Source organism: Cervus canadensis, chromosome 14, assembly GCF_019320065.1.
Source record: "Cervus canadensis isolate Bull #8, Minnesota chromosome 14, ASM1932006v1, whole genome shotgun sequence".
Classification (NCBI taxonomy): domain Eukaryota; kingdom Metazoa; phylum Chordata; class Mammalia; order Artiodactyla; family Cervidae; genus Cervus; species Cervus canadensis.
In genome coordinates this window covers 20,071,365-20,097,957 of record NC_057399.1, presented here as the reverse complement: position 1 = coordinate 20,097,957, position 26,593 = coordinate 20,071,365, and the positions used below count along the sequence as shown (strand labels likewise).

General features: G+C 38.5%; 1 protein-coding gene across 1 annotated transcript in view; it reads right to left on the bottom strand.

Moving 5' to 3' along the window:
- Positions 1 to 26,593, bottom strand: part of PRUNE2 (prune homolog 2 with BCH domain) — a 275,745-nt gene that overhangs the window by 91,348 nt on the left and 157,804 nt on the right. The window contains 1 exon segment of the mRNA XM_043486578.1: positions 1,795 to 1,953. Coding sequence (XP_043342513.1) covers positions 1,795 to 1,953 — 159 coding nt within the window.

Below are 26,593 nucleotides of genomic sequence, written 5' to 3'. Positions count from 1 at the left end.
GCAGGAGGACAAGGGGACAACAGAGGATGAGATGGCTGGATAGCATCACCGACTCAAAGGACATGAGTTTGGGTAAACTCCGGGAGTTGGTGATGGACAGGGAGGCCTGGCGTGCTGCAGTTCATGGGGTTGCAAAGAGTCGGACACGACTGAGCGACCGAACTGAACTGAACTAGGTTAAAAGACTCAGCTCTCAACCAAGAAGATCTGACTGATTACCCAAACAGAATTTCATTATAGTACCTGGAGAAAAACTTTTTTTGAAAAATGTATGTTTTTCTCCGACATGTCCAAGGTATCCAAGGTATTTGATTAGTGGCTGTGTCAAAATACTAACTTTGATTAAAGCTTCAGATCAGTTATTAAACATTGGGAACCAAACAGGTTGTTAGCTATTACCAGGTAGCAGTACTCAAAGCAAACAGCAGCCAAAGGACAATGACTTTTATTTGGGTGAAAAAGATACGATCTTTTTCTTTATGGATTCAGCCAAGAAAAGAAATGGTTGTGGGACTCTTTTAAAGTCCCTATATGGGTGAAGGGAGTCAAAAGGTAGAAACTTCCAGTTATAAATAAGTCACGGGGATGTCATGCACAGCATGGTGACTATAGTTAACACCGCTGTATTGCATATTTGAAAGTTTCTGAGAGAGTAGAAGGGCTTCCCAGGTGGCCCAAGTGGTAAAGAACCTGCCTGCCAATGCAGGAGACATAAGAGACTCAGGTTTGATCCCTGGGTTGGGAACATCCCCTGGAGAAGGGAATGGCAACCCACTCCAGTATTCTTGCCTGGAGAGTCCCATGGACAGAGGAGCCTGACGGGCTACAGTCCATAGCGTCGCATAGAGTCGGACAGAACTGAAGGGACTTAGCTCGCACACAAGAGACTAGAGAGTAGTTCTAATTGCAAGAAAAAAAAATTATATATTATAAAAAATATATAATTATATTTAAATATCATTATATATATGATGGATGTTAACTAGACTTAATGTGGTGATCATTTTGCAACATATACAAGCACTGAATCATTATGTTGTACACTTGAAACTAATATAAGGCTGTCAATTATACCTCAATTAAAAAAAAAAAAAAGTCAACATTTACCTCACTGCCAGTTCCAGTTAGATGATTTTTTTGGTAACAGAGCATAACAGCTAAAAACTTAAAAACTGAATTAAAGCACTTAAAACTAATCAGTTAATTAATTTATAGCATCAAAACTAAAAATTTGAGAAATAACTAGCCAAATGTGCAAAATACCCCTAACATGTCTTCTTTTAAAGTAATATTTAAGCCACCATCAGTTTATTTATTTATTTGTTTTTGGCTGTGCTGGGTCTTCGCTGGGCTTTCCTTTAGTGGCACCAAGCAGGGGTTACTCTCTAGTTGCGGTGCATGGGCTTCTCACTGCGGCGGTTTCTCCTGTTGTGGAGCACATGGGCTCAGGAGTTGGAGCACGTGGGCTCAGGAGTTGGAGCTTCCAGGCTCCAGAGCTCAGGCTCAATAGTTGTAGCACATTGAGCACATGTAGCTGGCTTCGTTGCTCCCCAGCATGTGGGATCTTCCCAGATCAGGGATCGAACCAGTGTCTCCTGCACTGGCAGATGGATTCTTTACCACTGAGCCACTAGGGAAACCCAGCCTCCAACATTTCTTAAAACTCAAATTCTAGGACCTTATCTCTTGGACCAGTTTCTCTAAGCCACCAGTCCATGGCCATCTTCTACTCCATGGTTCTGACAGCCAGCAGATGGGGGTTCAGTGAAACCGTTGGGTCAAGGAGGTTCTTACCTGACTGCACAGCTCTAGGTTCTCAGAGTACACAGCAATCTGTTGTCTGGGCTGCTGCTCCTCCGACTGGTAACTGGCCAGGAGGATGAGGACATCAAAACCGAACTTGTCTGTGAACGCTTTCAAATCACTGGTGATATTGCTGTGAAATGTACAATTCTGAAACAACAGGCAATTTGATATTAATGTCAAGTTGCTCGGCTCTGGTGAATCATGCCACAAATTTGTCCAGTCTTAAGATGTATTACCAATGATACTTATTATTAGATACAAATGAAATAAATACTTTGCTTTGAGAAAGTCTGCAAATTTTTCATACTATGGCTTGAAATATACATTCCTTGTTTAGTTTTGTTTTCCTAAACCAACAAAGGAAGGCATCTTTGCTGTTATCATCAAGAACAGTTTAGAGAGGAACAAATAGCTTACCATCTTTTCTCTAAAATGTTTGACTTTGTAAAACATACTTTTCCTTTCATTGTTCACATGACATATGAATGACTAGAATATTATTGTAACCCACTAGAAAAGTAGGAAGTTATTGTTTTCTTCTATAATTTTTTTCTAATGATTATTAACTCCAAGCAGAATTCCTGAGGATATACTCAGCTGTGTTTATCAAATGCTTTTTATTCCAATGTAGAAGTCTAGGAGATTTGTGTCAGGGATGTGATGTCAGAACTGCCTGCTCTTTCCATGTGACATCTAAAGAGGAATGAATAACTGGAAAAGGGACCCATCATCACAGAGTGTACCCAGACCTGTGGCTCGCATCATCTGTGGGAATGTCCTGGTCTTTTCGAATTTTATTAACTACAACGAGACCCACTTTTTGTCTGTATGGTTATCTCTCTTTCTTAAAAAAATACACTGAAGACCATATGTTACCCCCCAGCATAATGCCTGGCGTATACTAGTTGCTCAAGAAAAGTTTGTTGAATGACTGGAGAGACATATAAACTCAACCTGTACTACATAATCCTTTATCGTAAGGTATATATATATATAATATTAATAGCATCTGTAAATGACAATCACATAAACATCACCTGATAATCCAAAGCTCTACTCAATGAAAAATCACCTTAATATGCATTCAAGAGATATAAAGAATTGTTAATTTTTTTCTGATTACAAAGTCATCAGAATTATGCATGCCACTGGTAAAACATTAAAGTAGCACAGAAAAACAGCCCATAGGAAGTGGAAACACCACACACCTCCACCTCAAATGACCATCAGGAAGAGCTAAACAGTGCAGCACATATAGATGTGCTGCAGATGAATGTTTGTATATGGTAGCTCTTTAACACTTGTGAATTTGATATTTGTAGCTTAGACTATTTACCAGCCATTTGAAATATCCAATAATACATGTACTCTGTAATTCTGCTGAGCTGAATGTCAAGGTTGACGAGGTCACCGAGAGAGAACAGGAGAAACCTGGCCATTGGGTGGACCCAACCCATCAGCGGCTTCCCCGCCTCTAGGAGCCTTGCTGTCTACTCCTGTGGCCACCGCTCTCAGGCATCTCCTGAGGCCACTTTCACTTTTGGTTACCAGGAAGTGCAAAAGGGAACTCACAAAGATCTCAGGATAGATTGCTGATGAACACAAAGGATCTATTGTATTGACCCAGTAACGAAGTGTATGATGCTCACATACAATAGCTTTTGGAAGTATGCACACAGTCAGCTTTCATGCATTTAACTTACTGTCCAAGTGTCATCATAATAACCTTTAAATAAGTACTTCAAAAATTAATTCACTTACAAAAGTAGATTTTTAGAATGAGTTTTTTCGTTGGACCTTATACACAATGTGCATCCAGTAGATAAAATTATGTCAAATCATTATTGACGTTAACTATCAAGAATCTCAATGCTGAGCTTCTTGCTATTATGAATTGTACACAAAAATGAGGTCCCAAAGGAAAACAATAATGGACAACAACCATGTACATCTTATCTCTGATGACTGAAGGCTTTGGCATAAAAAGACTTAGAATTTTCCTTTCAAAATATTTTTTTCATGATGTGCATAAACTCATTCCCCCCAACATATTTATAAATCCTTGAAAGAAGACACACCACTTCTAAAAGATTGTGACACACAATAGTAATTACCATGACACTTCTAGCTGGGTCCCTCAGGCAAGAGAAAGCAGGTTTTATTGGTACCTGAGTGCAAGATTAGCACTCAGTAGAATCAGCATTATTCAAAGCCCTACTATGGAATATGTGCTATTCAAAAATGCTGGCTGAGCTCCAGTCTCTCTGGACTTGTCTGTGTTAAAATGATGGCCCCAGGATCTTGCTAAAGTCTAATCCAGCAGCACTGGAACCATCAGGCATCTTGTTAGAAAAGCAAGGTCTCAGGTCACAGTCCAGACCTACTGAAGCAGAATCTGCATTTCCCACAAATCCTAGGCAATTCAAATGCACATGGAAATCTGAAAAGCACTGCTCTGGGGAGCCATTTCTAATTTATATATTCTCCTGTGAACCAACCCTTTGCACTCTCTCAGTGCGGTCACGGGCCTTTTACTGACTCAGGCCCTCAGCTCCCTGCTGCTCATTCCGGCCTCGTGATTAACATCACCTTGGGATGTGTACTTTTGGGCCACTTTGTCAGAGGTTCTCATTTAGCAGCCCAGGATTGGGTCCAAGAATCTGTAATTTCATTATGTATCTCAAGTGATTCTTAGAATCGAGATCCTTTGTATAATAATTCCCCAGTTTTCCTCTGGGTGGCCCTGAATTCCACAGGATCACACAGAGTATTGATAAAACAAAGATTTATATGACTCAGAGAAACAAAATACTTATATTTTATAGTAACCCCAAAACAGAGATCATCAACTACTATGTCCTATCCACCCTAATAAAATTGCCCAAGCCAGATTCAATCTCACTGGCTTTAGGATAATGCCAGGAATTTCATGTTTAAAACAGAGTCAAACAAGCAAGAGAGTAAGATTCTTCAGGAATCTGGGAGGCAGGGTTTGTTTGCTCTGCTTTTACGCTGGTGCTGTTTGCATAGGAGATAATTTATTATTGTCTTCTAGCTACACAGGGAGTCACGTGCTGCGACACCTCTTATGTTGCTGACAAGCTAGGCTGGCCCTGAATAAATACCACTTCATCATGAACACAACCCAACTGCAGATACAGGTTGGCATTTTATTCCCCCCATCTGCCTTCTACCTGATAAATTACTGTTTTAGTTACACGTATACAAATACTATTTGTTAATCTGCTCAAGTATCTCCAAAATGTTTTCCCCACCTTAAGTTAAAATTATATACATATATATATCCCAATTTGCCAACGGTTTAGAAAATAAAGGAATACAACCTTCATTTACCACCTCTACACCCATCATCCAACCCTCCATATTTGAAATATGACCCCAGCCTGAGATTGTTCCATGAAATTTAGGAAGTTATATTACTAATTGATAAACCTGAAAATTGACTGGTGAAAGCCTAGACTATTCCAACATATCAGTTAGGAAGAAAGGCAAGTGATCCCAGCCACAGTCTTTTGTCACTCACGGATCCAGAGATTAGATCGTTAGACACTTTTAGAGGTCATGAGTTATTTCGCTTGAGCAATTCCTGGTTTTGAATTTAGTAGAAAGCCTAAAAATGTAGGGAGAGAAAGGTCTTGCTATTTCTTGGCCAAAAGCCAAGGTATAGATGTCAAGGGCCCTCAGAAGAGGTTGATGATAGATCATAAGGACAAAGGGCAGGCGAACAGAAATAACAGGGCTATATTTTAACTAATATGAAAACCAAGATAGTGATAGTGTCCAACAGACATACTACTTTTGTGGTTGAAAGTACTTGGACAAATGCAATGGAAAATTCCATTCTCTCATAAAATCCCATTTCAGTTCTTAATTCATTACTCTGAAAAATTTTGTTTTTATTCTATATGCCTATTAGCTTTAGTGCATCACATGAAATAAGTGATCTAAATAATGTCTTATCAACAATCGAGTCCTTAAATGTGCACATTCTTTGAGAGAAAAACCACTCTTCTTATAACACTCATATGTACATATTCTATTGTCTTCTGAATCCCTCCTGTCAGACTTCTGCCCCTCCAATCATTCCACTGAAACTGCTCAAAAGTATCAATCATTTCCAGGTCACCAAATCCAAAAATCTATTTCCTCTTCTTACTTTAATTGACTTCTCCCAATAATTTCATGAGGTTGATTTTCCCTCTTTCTTGATACACTTAATTCCTTCACTTCCCTGTCATTACACTTTCCTTTCTCTCAGCTCATTGGCTACTCCTCAGTCATCTTTGCTGCTGCTTCTCCCCTCCTCAGCTTTTAAATGTTCCTAACCTCTGTCTCATTCACACACTCTCCTCAGTGATTTCATCCAGTCACATGGCTTTCAAATCATCTATCTGCCAATGACAACCAAATCACATCCACCTGAATGCTCACCTGATTTACCCATGTGATATCGTCACATCAATATCTCATAAGTGTCTCAAATAAAATACAACCTACCTCCACCCCAGTTTCCTCCACAGCATGAAATGGTACCACCATTCACCCAGTTCCTCAAGTCAAACATCTAGGAACTATTCTTTATCCTTTTTTCCCCTTCATTCTTCAGATAATCCATCAGCAACTCCTATTAACTTTCCCTCTAAAACATAACTCAAGTCCAAACACTTCTCTCACTTCTTTCCATCTCTATTACTGTCATAGCCACAGTCATCATCATCTCTCCCTTGAACTTGGGTAACAATCTCCCAACTGGTCTCTCTGAAGTGGCTCATCTCCTTTCCCTGTGACTAGTTCTTCACACAGGACCAAGACAGAGCTTTGAAAACTGTAGCCAAAACCATGATACTCATGAGCTTAAAACTCACTCAAGAGTTTCTCAATGCAATTATTTACTAATTTTTTTCTTTTTTCTTTTTGAAACAGGGAAGAGAAAGGTTGAATGTCCTTGAAATTGAGTTCTTACACCAATGCAAAAAAGTAGACATAGCAATAGAAAGAAAAAAACAGTTGGCGAACATAAAAGATAATTCACAAATGAAATATCTGAAATCATTAATAATCAAAGAAATCCTTTGATAATGTTTTATCTTCTCTTTTCCTATAATTGGTAAAGATGGCTGAATGGGCATTCTAATACATTGTTAGGAATATATTCTAAAGAAATAATCAAGGAGGGGGGATCGGGATGGGGAACACATGTAAATCCATGGCTGATTCAGGTTAACGTATGGGAAAAACCACTACAATACTGTAAAGCAATTAGCTTCCAACTAATAAAAATAAATGAAAAAATTTTAAAAAAAGAAATAATCATACATGCACATGAAAGGTTTATGGACAAAGCTACTCAGTAGATTATTACTATAATAACTAAAACCTTGAAACAATCTAAATGTCCTACAATAGAGAAATAGTTCAATAAATCATGGAACAGTAACATAAAAGAATGTTATGTCGGTATTAAAAATCACACTATCAAAGAATACTTAATAACACAAGAAAACATCAGACATAGTGTAAAGTAGAAAATAATTTCTATAATCATATAAAATTAGAATGTCACTTCTATATGTATGCAAATAATATATATTGAAATTAAAATACAATGGGTATTAAGACATCTTGATATTAAAGTGGACATAATTTAGTCAAATTGCTAAATCTAAAATCTGATTGTGTGTCTCTATTAATTTAGGGCACTTTCTCCAAAGCTCTTGTTAAAATCTTTGGAGGCTAACTGGCTTTGCCATTCACTAGCTGAGTGCGTTAAGTGAGTTTACTTAATTTCCCTAAAGTCCTCATCTGTAAACCCTCACCTCATAAGACTGTTATAAGACTGTTAAGATTACTAAGAACTTATGTGTATCAAAAAGCAGGCCCAATGCCTGGCATATAATGGACAATAAACATTAAATCTCTTTCCTAAAGGTCATTCTTAGGATTCATGGGAATAATTAGATTCATACAAAGTATTTCAAATATTTTTGGTACAGCAACTAATTATTCATATTACAATTTCTTGCCTTATATTCTAAAACTGTGAACTTCGCAATCATAATCACACACAAGTCACTGAAGTGAATCACATGTAAAATTCCTAGATGGGAGATTATAGAGGAAGTTACACCTGAAGCAAAGCCATTTAAAAAGTAAAATAACATAAAAACTCTGGAACAGGCAGTGTTTCTCATTAATGGATCCTTTATCCTTAATTCCAGGTTAAAGTCAATGAATGGGCTTCAGTTTGCCACTACACAGATAAAACAAAAAAATGTATAGTGATTTTTTTCTTCAGTCAAATCACCATGGATAGAGTCTTTTGCATCATTCCAAGCGCCACAATACCTTTGTGACAGGCTGGGACCTCGACCAATTGCTGCAGTGCTTGCACCTGGACAAATGTCTCCTTAAGCAACAAAATGCAAAGAAATGATAAGGGACTAAAAATAAATACATGGATGGGCAGTTGGGGTAAATTATGGACAAGACAACACAAAAAGACCGCAAAATTCAAGTGCCATTTCTGAAGAGCAGGGAGAAAAACAAGGTGTTGGGAGCAAAATCAAGTACTGTGCATGACCCTTGCACTCACCACCAAAGGCATGGGCCAACCACCTAAGCCACCCCTTTGCCTGGATCCCTGGACACACCCCTCATTCACTCCTTTAAGGAACCAGCTCATCACACCCCAGTGAGGGGAGTAAGCAAGGGAAACTGCTACTTGTTTTTGTCCCCCAACTGCTGTAGCAGGGGCCCCAATAAAGCCTTGCCTGAATTTCTTGCCTCTTAGCAATTTCTATTGCTTAAGGAAGGTCAAGAGCCCTGGTTGGTATCACCTTCAATGGAGTTTACTCCTCATGCTAGTACCTTCCATTTAGATCTAATAGTCTAGACTACACACATAACCCAAAACAGTTGTCTCTCTTGCAAATCACAGATGAAATTTATTAAATAATGCTTTTATTAAATAAAATAAAAATAAATTATTTTCTAATGTCAAGAACAAGTTATAGATTTATCATGTCTGAAATTTTTTTCTTCTTGCAGGACATAGAAAAAGTGAGTAGATAAAATCTGTAGGTAGGAAGCTTGTATAGAAATCAATACCAACACTAAAATAAAGCTCACACAGCTTCATCTTTGAGAAGAGTGAGTCTTAGAAACATAGTATGACAATCCATAACCACCTTGTAAGCACAATGGTTACCGTGGATTGCTGAGTTACTGAAATTTAAGAGTATGGTTTGACATTTATACTCTGTGTGGATTTACTTTTAGATTGAGGACTATTTTTTTTAATCAAGGTATATGAAAATTGCTGAGGTATGTACACAAATGTTCTCTACTGAAAGCTTCATGATTTATGCTACCAAAATTTCATTAGGATGTTTAAAATATTCAGCAATAATAAAGTCTGATAATTTTGACAGGAAAATGATTTATGAGAACACAAAATGCATAAATTAAAGAGATTTTATTTATTCTGTTTTTCATACACACTTTAATTGGTAGGCAAAGATATTCACCATGTTTTTACCCCATGTCATTAAAAAAAAAAAGAAGCTCTATTGTTCTTATTCCCATAAGCTAGCCAACTCATTTTAGTAGTAAAAACTTCACTGGGTCTATTTAAACTATATTAGGCATCATATTTTGAAAATAGAGCCAAATAGCACATATTATCATTAAAACAAGAACACTTTCATAAAAATATTTTGTGAAAATTAACTGCAATATATAAATGAACATATAAATGTACATATGAATATAATTTTCATTTAAACCAAAGGTATACTGACTAAAACAATTTAATCAGACCATTTCTGCATTAAGCACTCTGTTAAGTGCTTTGCGTCATCTCATTTACACTTTAAAGTGCTCAGATGATGTGGGTAGCATTTCTGTTTTCATTGAGAAAACAGAGGCTGCAGAGAGTTAAGTAACTGATGTCTCACGCAGCTCACACATGTGAAAACGGGACTCGATCCCAAGTGCATCTGACTGCAGAGCCCAGGTTCTAACCTTTGTTTTTCCCAAGTGAGAAAATTCTTCAAAGATAAAACTAATGCCACTTTTAATTTCACAGAAGTTTTGCTACTCCATTTACTTCTGTTTTATTACTATTAACAAGTCTCCCTTATCACTATACAGAAGCAAGCCACGACCTTGATTTTTTTTTAAAGTTAAAACTGCCAATACAACCCTCAAAATGCAAGTTTATCAAATAAAGCTGAGAAGAGCAGTAAACAGACAAAAACTGCATCTACCTAAATTTTAAAATTCATGTATTTATAAAGTTCAGCAGCTGTTAGGTTTCACATGCAGAGGTTAACGCACAGGAAAGTGTTGGTAGTAGTGTCTGGATATCTTGAAATGCTGGAAGCGATGAACAGGCACACGAACATAGCACTGTTTAGCTGAAGGTCAATTAATGAACCTATGCGGTCCCCACAAAGTTGCACGTTGTGGTTCTGATTCCTCCTTTAAGGCACAAACAAATTGCCACACTCTTTTTAATGGTTCACAGTGACTACTGATGGTGTTGAAGTAGAGTAGCAAGTTTACATACCCCTTCATTTACAGAACCATCCATTCCATCAGTGAAGTATACAATATGCTTCAAAGAATAAGAACAGGATTTTAAAAGCTGGATCAACCTGAAATTAAACAGGTTGGCATCCTGCCTCATGCTCACCATCTCCATCATGAGAACCAATGTTAGTCCAACAGAGTTGCCCTGGAAAAAGACGCTTATATGCTGTGCTTCATGAAAGGATGGTCCTAGGCAGTCTCTCACGACTAGTTAATAACAGAATACTTTGATGTGGGAAGGTTCACAAATAATTAAAGATGAGTATGTTATCACCTTATTTACCAGCTCAGCCTAATTTACATTTCCTTTAAAGACATATCCATAATCATAAAAACTTTTCAATGCAGTATGGATTCAAGGGCTCAGTAAGGAAAGAGCTGGACTGGGGCTTCACTTCAGTCACTCAGTCGTGTCTGATTCTTTGTGACCCCATAGACTGCAGCATGCCAGGCCTCCCTGTCCATCACCAAATCCTGTAATTTACCCAAACTCAGGTCCATTGAGTCAGTGATGCCATCCAGCCATCTCATCCTCTGTCGTCCCCTTCTCCTCCCACCTTCAATCTTTCCCAGCACCAGGGTCTTTTCAAATGAGTCAGTTCTTCACAGCAGGTGGCCAAAGTATTGGAGTTTCAGCTTCAGCATCAGTCCTTCCAGTGAACAACCAGGACTGATCTCCTTTAGGATGGACTGGTTGGATCTCCTTGCAATCCAAGGGACTCTCAAGAATCTTCTCCAACACCACAGTTCAAAAGCATCAATTCTTCGGCGCTCAGCTTTCTTTATAGTCCAACTCTCACATCCATACACAACTACTGGAAAAACCATAGCCTTGACTAGACGGACTTTTGTTGGCAAACTTAATGTCTGCTTTTTAATATGCTGTCTAGGTTGGTTATAACTTTCCTTCCAAGGAATAAGCATCTTTAAATTTCATGGCTGCAGTCACCATCTGCAGTGATTTTGGAGCACACAAAAAATAAAGTCTGCCAGGGTTTCCCCATCTATTTGCCATGAAGTGATAGGACCAGATGCTATGATCTTCATTTTCTGAATGTTGAGCTTTAAGCCAACTTTTTCACTCTCCTCTTTCACTTTCATCAAGAGGTTCTTTAGTTCTTCTTCACTTTCTGCCATAAGGGTGGTGTCATCTGCATATCTGAGGTTATTGATATTTCTCCCAGCAATCCTGATTCCAGCTTGTGCTTCATCCAGCCCAGCGTTTAGCATGACGTACTCTGCACGGAAGTTAAATAGCAGAGTGACAATATACAACCTTGAGGTACTCCTTTTCCTCTTAGGAACCAGTCTGTTTTTCCATGTCGTTCTAACTGTTGCTTCCTGACCTGCATACAAATTTCTCAAGAGGCAGGTCAGTGGTCTGTTATTCCCATCTCTTTCAGAATTTTCCACAGTTTATTGTGATCCACACAGTCAAAGGCTTTGGCATAGTCAATAAAGCAGAAATAGATGTTTCTCTGGAACTCTCTTGCTTTTTCTGTGACCCAGAGGATGTTGGCAATTTGACCTCTGGTTCCTCTGCCTTTTATAAAACCAGCTTGAACATCTGGAAGTTCATTGTTCACGTATTGTTGAAGCCTGGCTTGGAGAATTTTGAGCATTACTTTGCTAGCATGTGAAATGAGTGCAATTGTGTGGTAGTTTGAACATTCTTTGGCATTGCCTTCCTTTGGGACTGGAATGAAAACTGACCTTTTCCAGTCCTGTGGCCACTGCTGAGTTTTCCAAACTTGCTGGCATATTGAGTGCAGCACTTTCATAGCATCATCTTTCAGGATTTGAAATAGCTCAACTGGAATTCCATCACCTCCACTCCCTTTGTTCATAGTGATGCTTCCTAAGGTCCACCTGATTTCACATTCCAGGATGTCTGGCTCTAGGTGAGTGATCACACTATCGTGATTATCTAGGTTGTGAAGATCTTTTTTGTACAGTTTATTCTTGCCACCTCTTCTTAATATCTTATGCTTCTGTTAGGTTCATACCATTTCTGTGTTTTACTGAGACCATCTTCGTATGAAATGTTCCCTTGGTATCTCTAATTTTCTTGAAGTGATCTCTAGTCTTTCCCATTCTATTGTTTTCCTCTTTTTCTTTGCACTGATCACTGAGGAAGGCTTTCTTGTCTCTCCTTGCTATTCTTTGGAACTCTGCATTCAAATGGGTATATCTTTCCTTTTCTCCATTGCTTTTGGCTTCTCTTTTTTTCACAACTATTTGTAAGGTCTCCTCAGACAGCCATTTTGCTTTTTTGCATTTCTTTTTCTTGGGGATGGTCTTGATCCCTGTCTCCTGTACAACGTCACGAACCTCCGTCCATAGTTTATCAGGCACTCTGTCTATCAGATCTAGTCCCTTAAATCTATTTCTCACTTCCACTGCCTAACTGTAAGGGATTTGATTTAGGTCATACCTGAATGGTCTAGTGGTTTTCCCTACTTTCTTCAATTTAATTATGAATTTGGCAATAAGGAGTTCATGATCTGAACCACAGTCAGCACCCAGTCTTGTTTTCGCTGACTGTATAGAGCTTCTCCATGTTTGGCTGCAGAGAAATAATCAGTCTGATTTCAGTGTTGACCAGCTGGTGATGTTCATGTGTAGAGTCTTCTCTTGTGTTTTTAGAAGAGGGTGTTTGCTCTGACCAGTGTGTTCTCTTAGCAAAACTCTATTAGCCTTTGCCCTGCTTCATTCTGTATTCCAAGGCCAAATTTGCCTGTTACTCCAGGTGTTTTTTGACTTCCTACTTTTGCATTCCAGTCCCCGATAATGAAAAGGACATCTTTTTTGGGTGTTAGTTCTAGAAGGTCTTGTAGGTCTTCATAGAACCATTCAACTTCAGCTTCTTCAGCATTACTGGTTGGAAGTTAGACTTGGATTACCATGATATTGAATGACTTGTCTTGCAAATGAACAGAGATCATTCTATCGTTTTTGAGATTGCATCCAAGTACTGCATTTCAGACTCTTTTGTTGACTATGATAGCTACTCCATTTCTTCTAAGGGATCCTTACCCACAGTATTAGATATAATCATCATCTGAGTTAAATTCACCCATTTGAGTTCATTTTAGTCTGCTGATTCCTAAAATGTCGATGTTCACTCTTGCCATCTCCTATTTGACCACTTCCAATTTGCCTTGATTCATGGATCTAACATTCCAGGTTCCTATGCAACATTGCTCTTTACAGCATCGAACTTTACTTCCATCACCAGTCACACCCACAACTGGGTGTTGTTTTTGCTTTGGCTCCATCTCTTCATTCTTTCAGTGGAGTTATTTCTCAACTGATCTCCAGTAGCATATTGGGCACCTACCGACCTGGGGAGTTCATCTTTCAGTGTCCTATCTTTTTGCCTTTTCATACTGTTCATGGGGTTCTCAAGGCAAGAATACTGAAGTGGTTTGCCATTCCCTTCTCCAGGGGACCGTATTTTGTATGTTTATAAGGATTTCTATATGGGACTGAACAACTCAGGACCTATGCATAGTGGAAAATCCACTCACGCACGTATGCTCAGCTGTGTCTGACTCTGTGACCCCATGGACTATAGCCCACCAGGATCCTCTGTCCATGGGATTTTCCAGGCAAGAATATTGGAGTGTTTGCCACTTCCTTCTCCCAAGAAATCCACTCATGAGGCATCCTTTATTTTTGAAATGTGAGAACCCGGTAAACACACCGGCTACCAAATAATAATAAACTATTTCCATAATTATGTAAAGATGTTTAAAAAAAAATCCCCATTAGCCTGTTTTAAACCATGAGCTTAAACAGGGCTTTATTTTCCTTGGTAAAAATAAATCATCTCGTTTGAACAATATTTCAAGAAAGCAGGAAACCTTCCTTCCTCTCTGGGTAGCCCTTTCTGATTTACGGACACCACCAGGCAAGCCCCCAGAGCCCTTATTGTACGTGTACACTGCACACACATCTGATTCCTCTAAGCTGTGTCAATATTAACCTGACCAAACGAAGATCAAACTGTCTCTTTTGTTCCTCCTGCTCCTCACATGGGGAGCACAATATGGCTCTTGTCAGAGGTGCTTCATCATTTTGGCTCAAGGAAACTGTCAGTACAGTTTGGGATTCGTTCTTCATGGGCAGATATCCTGATGGGTCTAATGAAGCCTTTCTGCTGACAACTCATTTGCTAAAAATACCCAACCACCACCAAGTTTAAGTGGGGAATATGGTTGTGTCCCCTTTGCTATCAACCCCAAAAAAGTGATTTCCTTTGAAGTCTATAATATCTATATATCAAGGTACACACCTCTCACCATCCATATTTGCTCTTGCTAGTTTCCATTTGCTCAGTGATAAACTTTATGACATTCTTAAATTGGAATATAATAGGGTAAACACCAATCTTAGAGCACACATGCAGAGCCAACAGTCTGTGTGTGCCATTTGTCGCAATTCTAATCTAATTACCAGAAACCCCCTCCTGCAAACAGATAACACTCCGGGGTTTGTGGTTTCATTTTCATTTGGAGACGGCTGTGTGTGGGGAGCTTGAGGAACTCATTTTCAGGTAAGGACACTGTATTGTTGTGACTCTCTTGGCCCCAAGTCACAGAAACTTCACTCAAACTGGCGTTTTTCACTCAAACTTCAGAAAGATATGGTGAGTGTTCTAAAAAAGCAGAGGAAGTGGAGGATAAACTGGGAAGAGAGAAAGGGTTGCTTGGGATGTGGGGGCCACTCAGCTTCTCCATCCTCGTCTCCTGGCATCATTCTGCTCTCCTGCCACCAATGAGCATCCTCCTTGTGTCAGGAAACATGGGTGGCAGCAGCTCCAGGGTAGACCTTTCAGTTTTATTCAAGACTCACTCCCTCTTGATCTTGAGTTTGAAAACACTGAAGAATTCTGGCTGTTCCCACTTGGGCTGGATACCTAGCAATTGAGGTGGATTAGAAAGACCACATAATACAGGTATGGTACCTGTCGGAACAAGAGTGATAGATAAAAGTCCTTTCCTGGGAAGGTGGTGTAGGAGGTATGGTAGTGAGCAGACAAACTTTTAGGTGGGCACCCTAGATATCAGGCACAAAGAACTACCCAATCTCTGTCATACAGACACATCTGTACACAGCTACAGATACACATTATTCCCCAAATCCCTGTTTTATTTCCAGCCAACCAAGCACAAGTTATAGGGAGACACATGAAGCTTGGAGAGATAACCCTAGTTAACTTTCATTTCATGGAAGTTAAGAGAGGTATTATAAAGAATGATCAAAAAAATCTTTGAAACTGTTACACTTATAAAATGAAAATTATGCTTAATCAATCAAAAATACATAATACTACCTATGCAATCCAGGATAAAGAGGCCAAGCCTCCCTAATCTCTATTCTTCCAGGTCATGGTGAGGGATACTGTTTTTGGCTCCTGCTCAATCCCCCCTTTAACTGGCAAACTTCCATTGCTATTTGCACTGTATGTGTAGGGCATCAAAATGCTTTAAATACAAGTCAGAAATTATCTTCAGGCCCTACCCAAGAGGCAGAGAGTATTTGGGCTAAATCTGGTGGGACAAGAGTTGTATTTCTATGTTATCATTTTATATTATATAAGAGCTATTTATAGAAAGGCTCAAAGCAGGCCAATTACCCCAGGGGCAGGGGTGGGGGATCTAAATTCATAACAGGTAGAAAGCAGTAACTTTAGAGCAGGGTTTCTCACTTGACCTCACTGACTTTGGGGGCTGGATCATTCTTTGCTGTGGGGGTTGTTCTGTGAATTGTTGGATGTTTAGCCACATCACTGGCCTCCACTCACTAGATGCCAGGAGCTAAACTCTCTCTCCTGGGTGTGACAAATACGTTTCCAGATATTGTCAAACGTCAACTGCAGGACCAAAATACCCTACCTAAGAAAAACAGAGAATAATAGAAGAATCTTGCAAACTTAAATAATACAAATCCCATCCAACTCTTTCAGAAATATTATTGCATTAGCAGGATACCTCAGTAATTCTCTCTGGCTTAAGAGGCAAGAAGACTTGAAAAAAAGTAGATAGGAAATTTCACACAAATACTCTGTACTAACTGGCCAAATATTTCCCTTTTCTAAGCTGGTAAAATTTTTAAATTCTCATCAATTGTCTTTGAGTTTATACTGGCAAGTTCATAAAATAAACAGCATATCGATTCTCTTAAACAAAAGAAAAAGCAGGATGATTTAAAAGACAGAGCCAGGATTTTACTAAAGCATCTACTTCCTGTGCCAGGAAAAAGATGTTTTCCTAGGTATTTCCCAGAGTTTAAGTCTAGAAAAACTATATTAATCCAGGTCAGTTAAGGGTAAATAGGGGATTTTTAAAATCAAATCTTATATTTGAGATTCCTGACAATAATATGCATGTTGTTGTTGCTATGCTCTGTCATGTCCAACTCCTTGTGACCCCATGAAGGCTCCTCTTTCCGTGGAACTTTCCAGGCAAGAATACTGGAGTGGGTTGCCATTTCCTCAAACATAGTAACCCTAGAAAATGGCAGATACTGGAGGGCAATGCAATCTGACTGGGGCATCTTGAGCTTTCGGTGAATGGCTAGCATCCTTGACTGATAACAGGCTACATGGGAAGACTCATCAAAATTTATTTCTCAGCCTGAATTATCTGAATCTGTATATCATACTGGTTCTCAACCATGGCTATACCTTAGGCAGCTGATAACCCAGGGAGCTGTTAAAAAAAAAAAAATACTCAGACCCTACCCCATGAAATTTAAATTTGACTGCCTAAGGGTAGGGCCAGGGCATCAGAATATCTTTCAGAGGATTCTAGCTATTATTCTAATGTGCAGCTAAGATGAAGAACAGTGTTATACACAGATATAAAGAAACAATTTTTAATTCATGCTGTGTAGACATAGCTTCTATATCAACAATTCTTGTTTCTACTCTATAGTTATTGAGTGAACTTTCAGAGTCGGGGAGAAAACACAAATCCCAAAAACAGATGCTCACAACTTCATTTTTAAAAATGCAATTCTAACTCCTCCCCAAATGTGCAAGTGCTTAAATGCATGGGTTTTGAAATCTGACAGTCCATGATTCAAATCCTAATTCCACATCCTGTTTTCCCTGCACCTTCAGGCAAGTTACTTGATCATGTTAAGCTTCAATTCTTTCATCTGAAAAAATGAAGATAATAATCTCCTTTACAAAATGAAACAGTCTATAAAACACTCAGCCTGGTATCTCTCAGAGTCAGCCCTCAAAACGTTGTAACCCTATGAGAGCAGCAGCAAGAAAAGCAGCCACAACTCTATTAACAGTAAGTATATCTGCCAATTAGGTCATTAGAAATTACCAAGCCTTAGGTACAGTTTAGCATTTCTTTCTACTCTTTGTATGTTGAAAAGAATCTTTCTTTCATCTGAGAGTTTTTTGTTGCAGCCCATTGTTTAAACTATGTAAACTCTAAAATTTCTGATGGAAAGAACTGGCAGGTTCAAAGATAGTACCTGACAAATCAGCCAGATACCGTAACAGCCAGACTGATGGAGAAACATGTTCTTCTCCAGGTTCTACTTCTCAAGTCCGATGGGTCTCAAACTTAAGCTGTATCAGATTCACCTAGAGAGCTTATGGGAACACAAACACCTGGGTCCCACTCTCAGGGTTTGGTAGGTCTTGGGCCCACTCAGAATCATGATTTCTAGTAGGCTCCTCAGTGATGTTGATATAGCTGGTCTTTGAAACCCACATGCATGCATGCATGCATGCATAAGTCGCTTCAGTCATGTCTGACTCTTTGCAACCCTATGGTCTATAGTCCACCAGGCTCCTCTGTCCATGGGATACTCCAGGCAAGAATACTTGAATGGGGTTGTCATTTCCTACTCCAGAGAATCTTCTTGACCTAGGGATCAAACTCACGTCTCTTATGTCTCTGATTTGGCAGGCAGGTTCTTTACCACTAGTGCCACCTGGGAAGCCAAAGCAAGATATTTCACCTTTCTGGACCTCAAATTCCTAATCTCAAAAAGGAAGAGTCCAGGAAGGCAATATAACTCTTTGCTTCTACTTTACTCTTTAAAAATAAAGTTATACAGTATATACACAGTGTAATATTACTCAGCCATAAAAAAGAATAAAATAATATCATTTGCAGCAATATAGGTGGACCTAGAGATTATCATACTAAGTCAGAAAGAGACAAATATGATATGACATCACTTATATGTGGAATCTGAAATACAATGCAAGTAACATATCTGCATTGAAACAGAAACAGACCCACAGACACAGAGGGACAGACTTGTGATTGCTGGGGTGGGGGTGGAAGAAAGAATTGGGAATTTAGGATTAGTAGATGCAAACTATTATACACAGGATGGATAAACAACAAGGTCCTACTGTGGCACAGGGAACTATAGTCAATATCCTGTGATAAACCATAATGAAAAAGAATATGAAAAAGACTGTATATATATATATATGTATAACTGAATCACTTTGAACAGCAAAAATTAACACATTATTTTAAATCAACTATACTTCAATACAATTTTTAAAAATAAAGCTATATAGGAGACTTCAACTGTATGTTTTAATTTATATTAGCCAAGAGAATTAGGATAGGCAGTTGGTTAGTTAAAGTTTGGTTAAAAAGGAAAATTTAAAAATAAATATTCTATTATAAAATAAAATAGCAATTTTATATGATTTTCAATTTAAAATAATGCATGCATTTATATTTTTTTCATATAGAGCCAGGGCCTTTTAAATATTTTTTGAGCATGGGTCTATATGAGCTTCCCATTCTCTTTGTTGCAAAGACCATACATATAATTTGCCATTTCTAGTTTCAGTTTCATTAATGTGGAATAAAAACTTAGACATATGTGAAACAATCTGAATGTGGATTCCTTGTGCATTTATCATCCCCTCTCAGTTTTTTATAGCTGTTTCACCCAAATTTGAGAGCATATTTTCAGAGAGCACATTTCATTTCACTGAGTCTTTCCAAAGCATTCATCTTAGAAATAACTATCTTTTTCCACTCCTATTTCATCAGTTTCTTTAAATTGTGTAATTATATGAACTATTACAACTGGTACCAACAGGTTTGAGAGCAAACACAGCTGACTCTTGGTAAACATTGGACTCAGTTAAAGGGTACACATGCCCCCATGCACTGTGAAGACTTGTCAGTGAATGGGGAGCATTCAGTTGAGGTTATCATTAGTAGATATTAGAGCTGAATGGAGAATGTATTTAGTTCTGCATGATATTGATAGGAAGATCAGGAGAGCTTTTACTAGGAGAGGCAAGGTATACAACTCTACCTCCTCACCCCTCAAAACTAAGGATTTTTGAGTCACAAGATGTTAACCCAGAACCTAACTTTAATACAAATCACCTTGGAGACTTGTTAACATGCAGATTCTAATTTAGTAGGTCTGGGGTGGGCCTGAACAAACCTTTTGACCAACCCAATACAATGTTGTATTAATTTCTGCTACACAGCAAAGTGCTTCAGCTATACACATACATTTTAATATTCTTCTCTATTATGGTTACTACAAGATATTGAATATAGGTTCCTGTGCTATACAGTAGGAGCGTAATTCTGCAAGTAGTTAGGCAGCTGGATAGCTGGGGAAATCATGTTGTTGTTTAGTCACGCAGTCACATCTGATTCTTTGCGACCCCATGGACCTGTAGCCCACTAGGTTCCTCTATCCATGGAATACTGGAGTGGGTGGCCATTTCCTTCTCCAGGGGATCTTCCCAACCCAGAGATCAAACCATTCTTCTGCATTGCAGGTGGATTTTTTTTTTAACCGCTGAGCCACCAGGGAAGCTGGGAAAATAATAGTAGAGTCATTTATTTTTTCTAGCTGCTGAGAAAGGCCACTCTGCTAGCCGACTAAGTCTGCCACAGGGGTGAGTCCTTAAGAGGGGCAAAGAGGCAAGTTACTCCCCCCTTGTGTCACTGGGTTTAACCTCCCCCAGTCCCATCCCAACAGATACATACAATAGCAACATCTGAAAGACAGACGGCAGCATCTTAAGTTGTACTTGTAAATGACATTCCTGACCAACAGACCTTGTTCCAAACTAGACGCCTCTGTCTTCATTCTTTGACTATGCGGTTTCTTGGGAATCATCCTAAAACCACAGATATTTCTTTAGATTTTTAAGATTCAAAGTGGATAAAAGGGGGTTTAAAAAAAAAGTGGATAAAACAAATGATTAAAATCCTCACCTACAAGGTTTCAGGACATCCTATGAACTCTCTATAACACCAGAGGTCAGAGACTTCACTGATTTGTCCTTATTTTGACATGATTTTCGATGATACACCATAAAACACAGTATCATTTTGTTCTTTTAGAGTTTTTGTTATTCATTTTGTGATCCATGAAATGATTTTTAAAAGTGATCTGCTTATAAAAAGTTTTAGGCTTTCTCTTTCTGAAGTGTAGATAATATTAATGATTTAAAGAATTCTGTAGCTGAAAAATAGTTTGATTATCAAAAAAAGAATATTTATTGAAATCCTTTTATTTAGAAGATTCAGGTTAAGTACTATTGGGTGGAATGGCATATCAAGTCTGGGTAACAAGAGAACAAGTTGGTTTTTCTCTGTCCTCAAATGATCTCTCCTTACACTGAAATGAGGGGATGTGGGCAGGCATTTGTAAGGTCCCTTCAAGTTTTGATATTCAGTGGTGTAACAATCCTAAGATGAAAGGGTATTCAGAAGCTAGGGGTTATCAGAGACAGTGGGGAAGGTGACAAAGACACAAAAAATGTTTAAATTTTACTATTATTGAGCCTACAAGAGAAAATATAATACATGAAGCAATAAAGACCCTTGGCTGTGAATGAGACAAAACTAATTCTGAGCTATACCATTTATAGTTATATGACTTAGGGTCATTTACTTAGCCTCAAAGCCTTAATTTATGCATCCAAAATGGGGATAATAATACCTAATTCATAATTTATAGAGGATTAAATGAGATAGTTAATATAAGATCCTAGCACAGTGCTTAGAATATTATAAATGATAAATACTAAGTTTAAGAGCAATTTAGTTTGCCATGAAAGTGAAAGTTGCTCAGTCGAGTCCGACTCTTTGCAAACTCATGGCCTATACAATCCACGGAATTCTCTAGGCCAGAATACTAGAGTGGGTAGCCTTTCTCTGCTCCAGGGGATCTTCCCGACCCAGGGATAAAACCCAGGTCTCCCATGTTGCAGGCGGATTCTTTACCAGCTGAGCCACAAAGGACGCCCTTAGTTTGCCATAGACACACGCATTTTTTCTGTCCATCATTCCTTCCTTTGGGGAGGACCTCTCGTCACTTGGTGGGGCTGTCCTTACTCCTAAACTGAGCTCTAGGTGTGACAGGTGACTCAGAACCAGCCAAACTGTACTTCACCCACTTGGCTACATAACCCACTTGGTTCCAGGAAAATATATGACCTGAGCTGGTCAGTCAGAGCCTTCACAGGAGTTATGTGAAGCTCTTTCTTCTTTCCTCTGAGATATAAGGATCACATTTGTTTGAAGCTCCCTTGGCCATTATGGGGAATCATGGAGAGCTACCTGAGACAGATGCCAACAGAGAGGTGAGAGGCAGAGAAAAAGAGACACGCTCTGATGAAACAGTTTGGCTTCCAGTCCAAGAGTACCAGAAGCTCAGTCCACCTGGGATTATCATTTACTACAGCAGTTAGTTCCCTGTTTTCCTTAAGCAAATCTGAGTTGAGTTTCTGTCACAACCAAAGAACTACACAGAGAGACAGACAAGTGTATACCTTATGAAAACCTGATAAATGATAATAAAAGAAGTCGACATTTGCAGGAGGAGAGGCCACTTCAATAGACAATCCTTTCTTCTAAGTCATTACTTTTTACATTTTAGAAATAGAGAAAGAAGAGAGGTTTTTCTTCTCATTAATCACAGATAGTGGCTAGCCCTTCAGTGGCTGAAAATTAAGTCATCGAGGGATCCAAAGAATTTGGGGAGTCTACCTGCTGGACTCCTGGTAACCAAGGACAGGGAATTAGCAAAAGTAACTAGAAGGCTGACCACAAGAGATTTTAGGATCACTTGTTAGGTTGCACCCGCCTAGGAAGCTGTCATTGAACAAAGGAATCAAAACCTAAAGGTGTAATGACACTTCAAGAGAAAGTAAACTTTTATGTTTATAGAGCAATGTTGGATTTTCTACATAAGATCAAAGTAATCTTAGTTGATTATTATCAATTCTCTAGCTAATAGCAAGAAAAAAAAATAGCAATATTTACTTAACAGGTAAGAGTAATGAGGTTCAAGAAGCTTCAGGAATAGTCATAGTATCACACGTAGTTACTTGACGGTAGAGCAGTGACTAGAACCCAAGTTTGAGTTTTGTTTTAGTACATTTTTATATGCTATCTGTCTTTACTTCACTCTGAGTGCCATAACTGATATGGACACAAAAGGGAGCTTAAGTTAGTTGTCTTTTAATCACTTTTCATTCTTTTATTGTAATCTAAGCAGAAAATATCAAAAGTCAAATTTGGATAGTAGGTTGAAATTATTTTGCAGTCTCATGGTCTAGTGTGGTTTGTGTCTGTGTGTGTGTGTCTGTGTGTAAACTTATTTTAAGAGAATTTTTCTAATGCCATTTGCAGCAACCTGGATGGAACCTAGAGACTGTCATACTAACTGAAGTAGGTCAGACAGAGAAAGACAAATATCATAAGATATCACTTATATGTGGAATCTAAAAAAATGATACAAATGAACTTATTTACGAAGCAGAAATAGACCCACAGACAGAAAACTTATGGTTACCAAAAGGGAAAGTAGAGGGGGCAGATAAATTAGGAGTTTGGGATTAACATACACACTGCTATATATAAAACAGATAAACAATAAGGACCTAGTGTATAGCACAGGGAACTATATTCCATATTTTGTAAAAACCTATAAAGGTAAAGAATCTTAAAAAGGATATATATATGATTATATATATCTATGTGAATCACTGTGCTATACACCTGAGACTAACAACACTATAAATGAACTATACTTCCATAAAAAAGTTTCTCTATACATTTATTTTCAGAACTAGTATTAGCACCATGGTGATAGGCCTTTGGGAAACGGTGTTGGTATGCAAACAAAACATATACAGATTGCAAAATTAGGAAAACATTATATGATGTGCCATGTGCTATAGATGAGTTCTGGTCTGGTACATAAAAGGAGGAAGTTCTATATTACACCTAGAAGGATAAGAAAATGAACAGGAAATTTGCTGAATAATTCATAAGTAGAGTCATCCTTGGGCTTTCTGACGCTCCCACATCTGAATATGGCAGCTGAGGAGTTCTCAGTGAAAGCAATTATAGCATCACCTACATCCCCAGAAGAGAACTAAGAACCACAAGCTTTCCCACCCTCCATGGTGACGCAGAACACTGACCTTAATGGGAAAGGTATGAAAGTGAAAAGTAGGAGGCTACTCCTAATTCTAGTCTCATTAAGTTCAGTGTCATTAATAGCAGCCTAGGTCTCTCCATATGTGGTTGTACCTCTTCTTGATGAGACAAAACTAAGGAACATATTTATTTGTAGGCTTACTATAAGCAGAAGCACAAGGACCTGTGTCTTCTTGTCCGTAAAGGTAAGTGCCTAAGTAAACTGCCAGTTGATGAGTCTAGAAATTATCAAACATCGGCAGTTGGTAGCCTCCAGCCCCATCCTTCCTTAGGAGGGCCATAGATGATCGCCCAAACCAAGCTCAATATTGAATCATTGTCAGTGCTTGACTTTACTACTAATGTCAGTGAGAGCAGACATTTATATAAACTGCTGTAGGGCAACCCATAAGGGGGCAGAGTGCAAAACCATAAAAAAATACTACAGGTCTCATAGTCAGAAACCTCACCAGGAGCCATCTACTTCAGCAACATAGCCTCAGGTACAAATTTACATGCAATAATTCATATTCTACCAAATAAATCCCAGGCAAACAGAGTAATGCAAAAACACATTTCCTGCTGTCAAGAAAATTTCTGGCAAAATTAATCAACCATTCATCCATTCAGGCTCTTTGCATACCCTTTTGTCAAAGAGGGAATACTAAGAGATTTCTTTTCTCTTCTACGCACTCATTTCAATGAATTGAAGAATCCATCAAGCTTGAGTTGATTTATTGAACTGTCTCTTAGCTCAGCAGTACAACTACAGCAAATGAACTAGTAACTTCTCCTAAAACCAGCAGTGATTCAATTCAATGATATCTGATTTATTTAACTCTTTATAATTCCAGATTTAACTTATTCTTGCATTATAGCATGATAAAAATCAAGCATGCTGATTTTCAATCTACTTCCAAACAGCATAAATTTTTGGATATAGCCCTGCACATCTGCATGCATTATTTACTATTCTGATAGCACTCATCAACACATATAGGTTATAAGACTTCTGCATTTAAGAAACACTGATACATTAGTAATAGGTAGGTTTACAAAAGGATTTCTTTAAAGATCTACAGCTTTTCTCTAAGGCAAACTGTTCTAGTGGATAATGTTTAATGCTAACATTGGATGACCAGTCACTATGGTTCAAAGCACTAAAGACAGAGATTTCTTATTTTTGTATTTATTTTAATCATTCTACCAGGTGAGAAAAATCACTACAGGGTAATATTTAAGGCATAAACATTACAGAGAAACCATGCCGACTGTTCAAACATGGGTTTTCTCACCAAACCTCATCCACTGAGCCCCACGGAGCCCATTTATCACATCCCAGCTTTGCATTTTTCTTTGTAAAGATATACGACCTTTGCCTATTAGATTTCATTAACAGGGCACCATACAAGGCGCCTTTGCACATGGCAGGCTAGAAAGCGCAACATCCTCGCCTGAAGGATTTGCGGGAACAAGCTCATCTTCAATCTTTGTCCCTGGGAGGCACTTTTAACACCTGCCAACCACAGCACTATCATCAGAAAAACATTTAGAGATTTATCTTCGGGCTGGTAATTATAAGAGATAATTTGTTTGGAGTATGGATAAAGTTGGTCTAGCATAAACAAACTAGAGGCTCAAATTACATGATGAACATCATTAACTATTGATTTAACCACTGCGGGTCTGCAAGCTCACTGCCACTCTGAAGATGGCAGGTTTCTAAGCAATAACTTTAGCCTCAAAACTATGGCTGTTGAGGGGCATGCATTTCAATGCGTACTCAGCATCATCCTGGCTTTCATTGCTTTCCTCCTATTGAGCACCCAACTCAAGGTAACCTACATTTAGAACGATAAGGACTGCTGACTGTTGTCTTTTAGAATTCAAGATACTTTGTTTGGGGAAGATGAGAGGGATGAAGTGAAAGGGATTGTGTCACAGACCACTTTTTTTTTCTTTAGTTTTCATAGTCCTTTCCATATGTTACCTCATCAGAGCTTCACAATCACCCTGTGAAATGGGCAAAGGTGGCTTTTGAGCTCATTTGATGTGAAGAAACTGAGGCAAAGAGGAGCTAAGTGTTTAAGGACCTTGACCAAAGGACATGATGAGTGGATTCCTTAGGACATTTCATTACTCTCATCCAGAGCAGAAATGAATGCTTCAAAGTGCTTTGAGGGACCAAGAGCAAAGCTATCCATCTCTTTGCCTTTAACAAGAATCTTGTGGGTCGATGTGGTAAGATGTGACTTTTTTACAACCCTATTTTCCACACAGAATACCACCTTGCAGAAATGCAATAGAGACACAGAAGTAAAATATCTCATGGGCAAATTTACAGAAGTGAGAATAAATGCCAGAGTTCCTGGCTGGGATAGCAGTTGTATCCAACACAACTCTGTCTTTAACTGTCTCCATGTGAAGACTCAAGCTCACAGTTTAAAGCAGTGCCTTTATACTCAGTAAGTACTCAATAAATGATGCTACTAATATGCTTTAATGCCTTCATTCATAAAGGTAACTGAAAGTTCCACTGAGCCGTTCCCAAAATACAAGTATTTTGTAATTCATGATTTATTTCTTACTTGAGAAAGGTAATATGCAGCACATAATGAATATTATGCTAGGGCACAATTTGTTGCTGAAAACACACAAATATTTATGCAACAAAATGTATACAGTGGGATCAAGACTGTAAATATCAG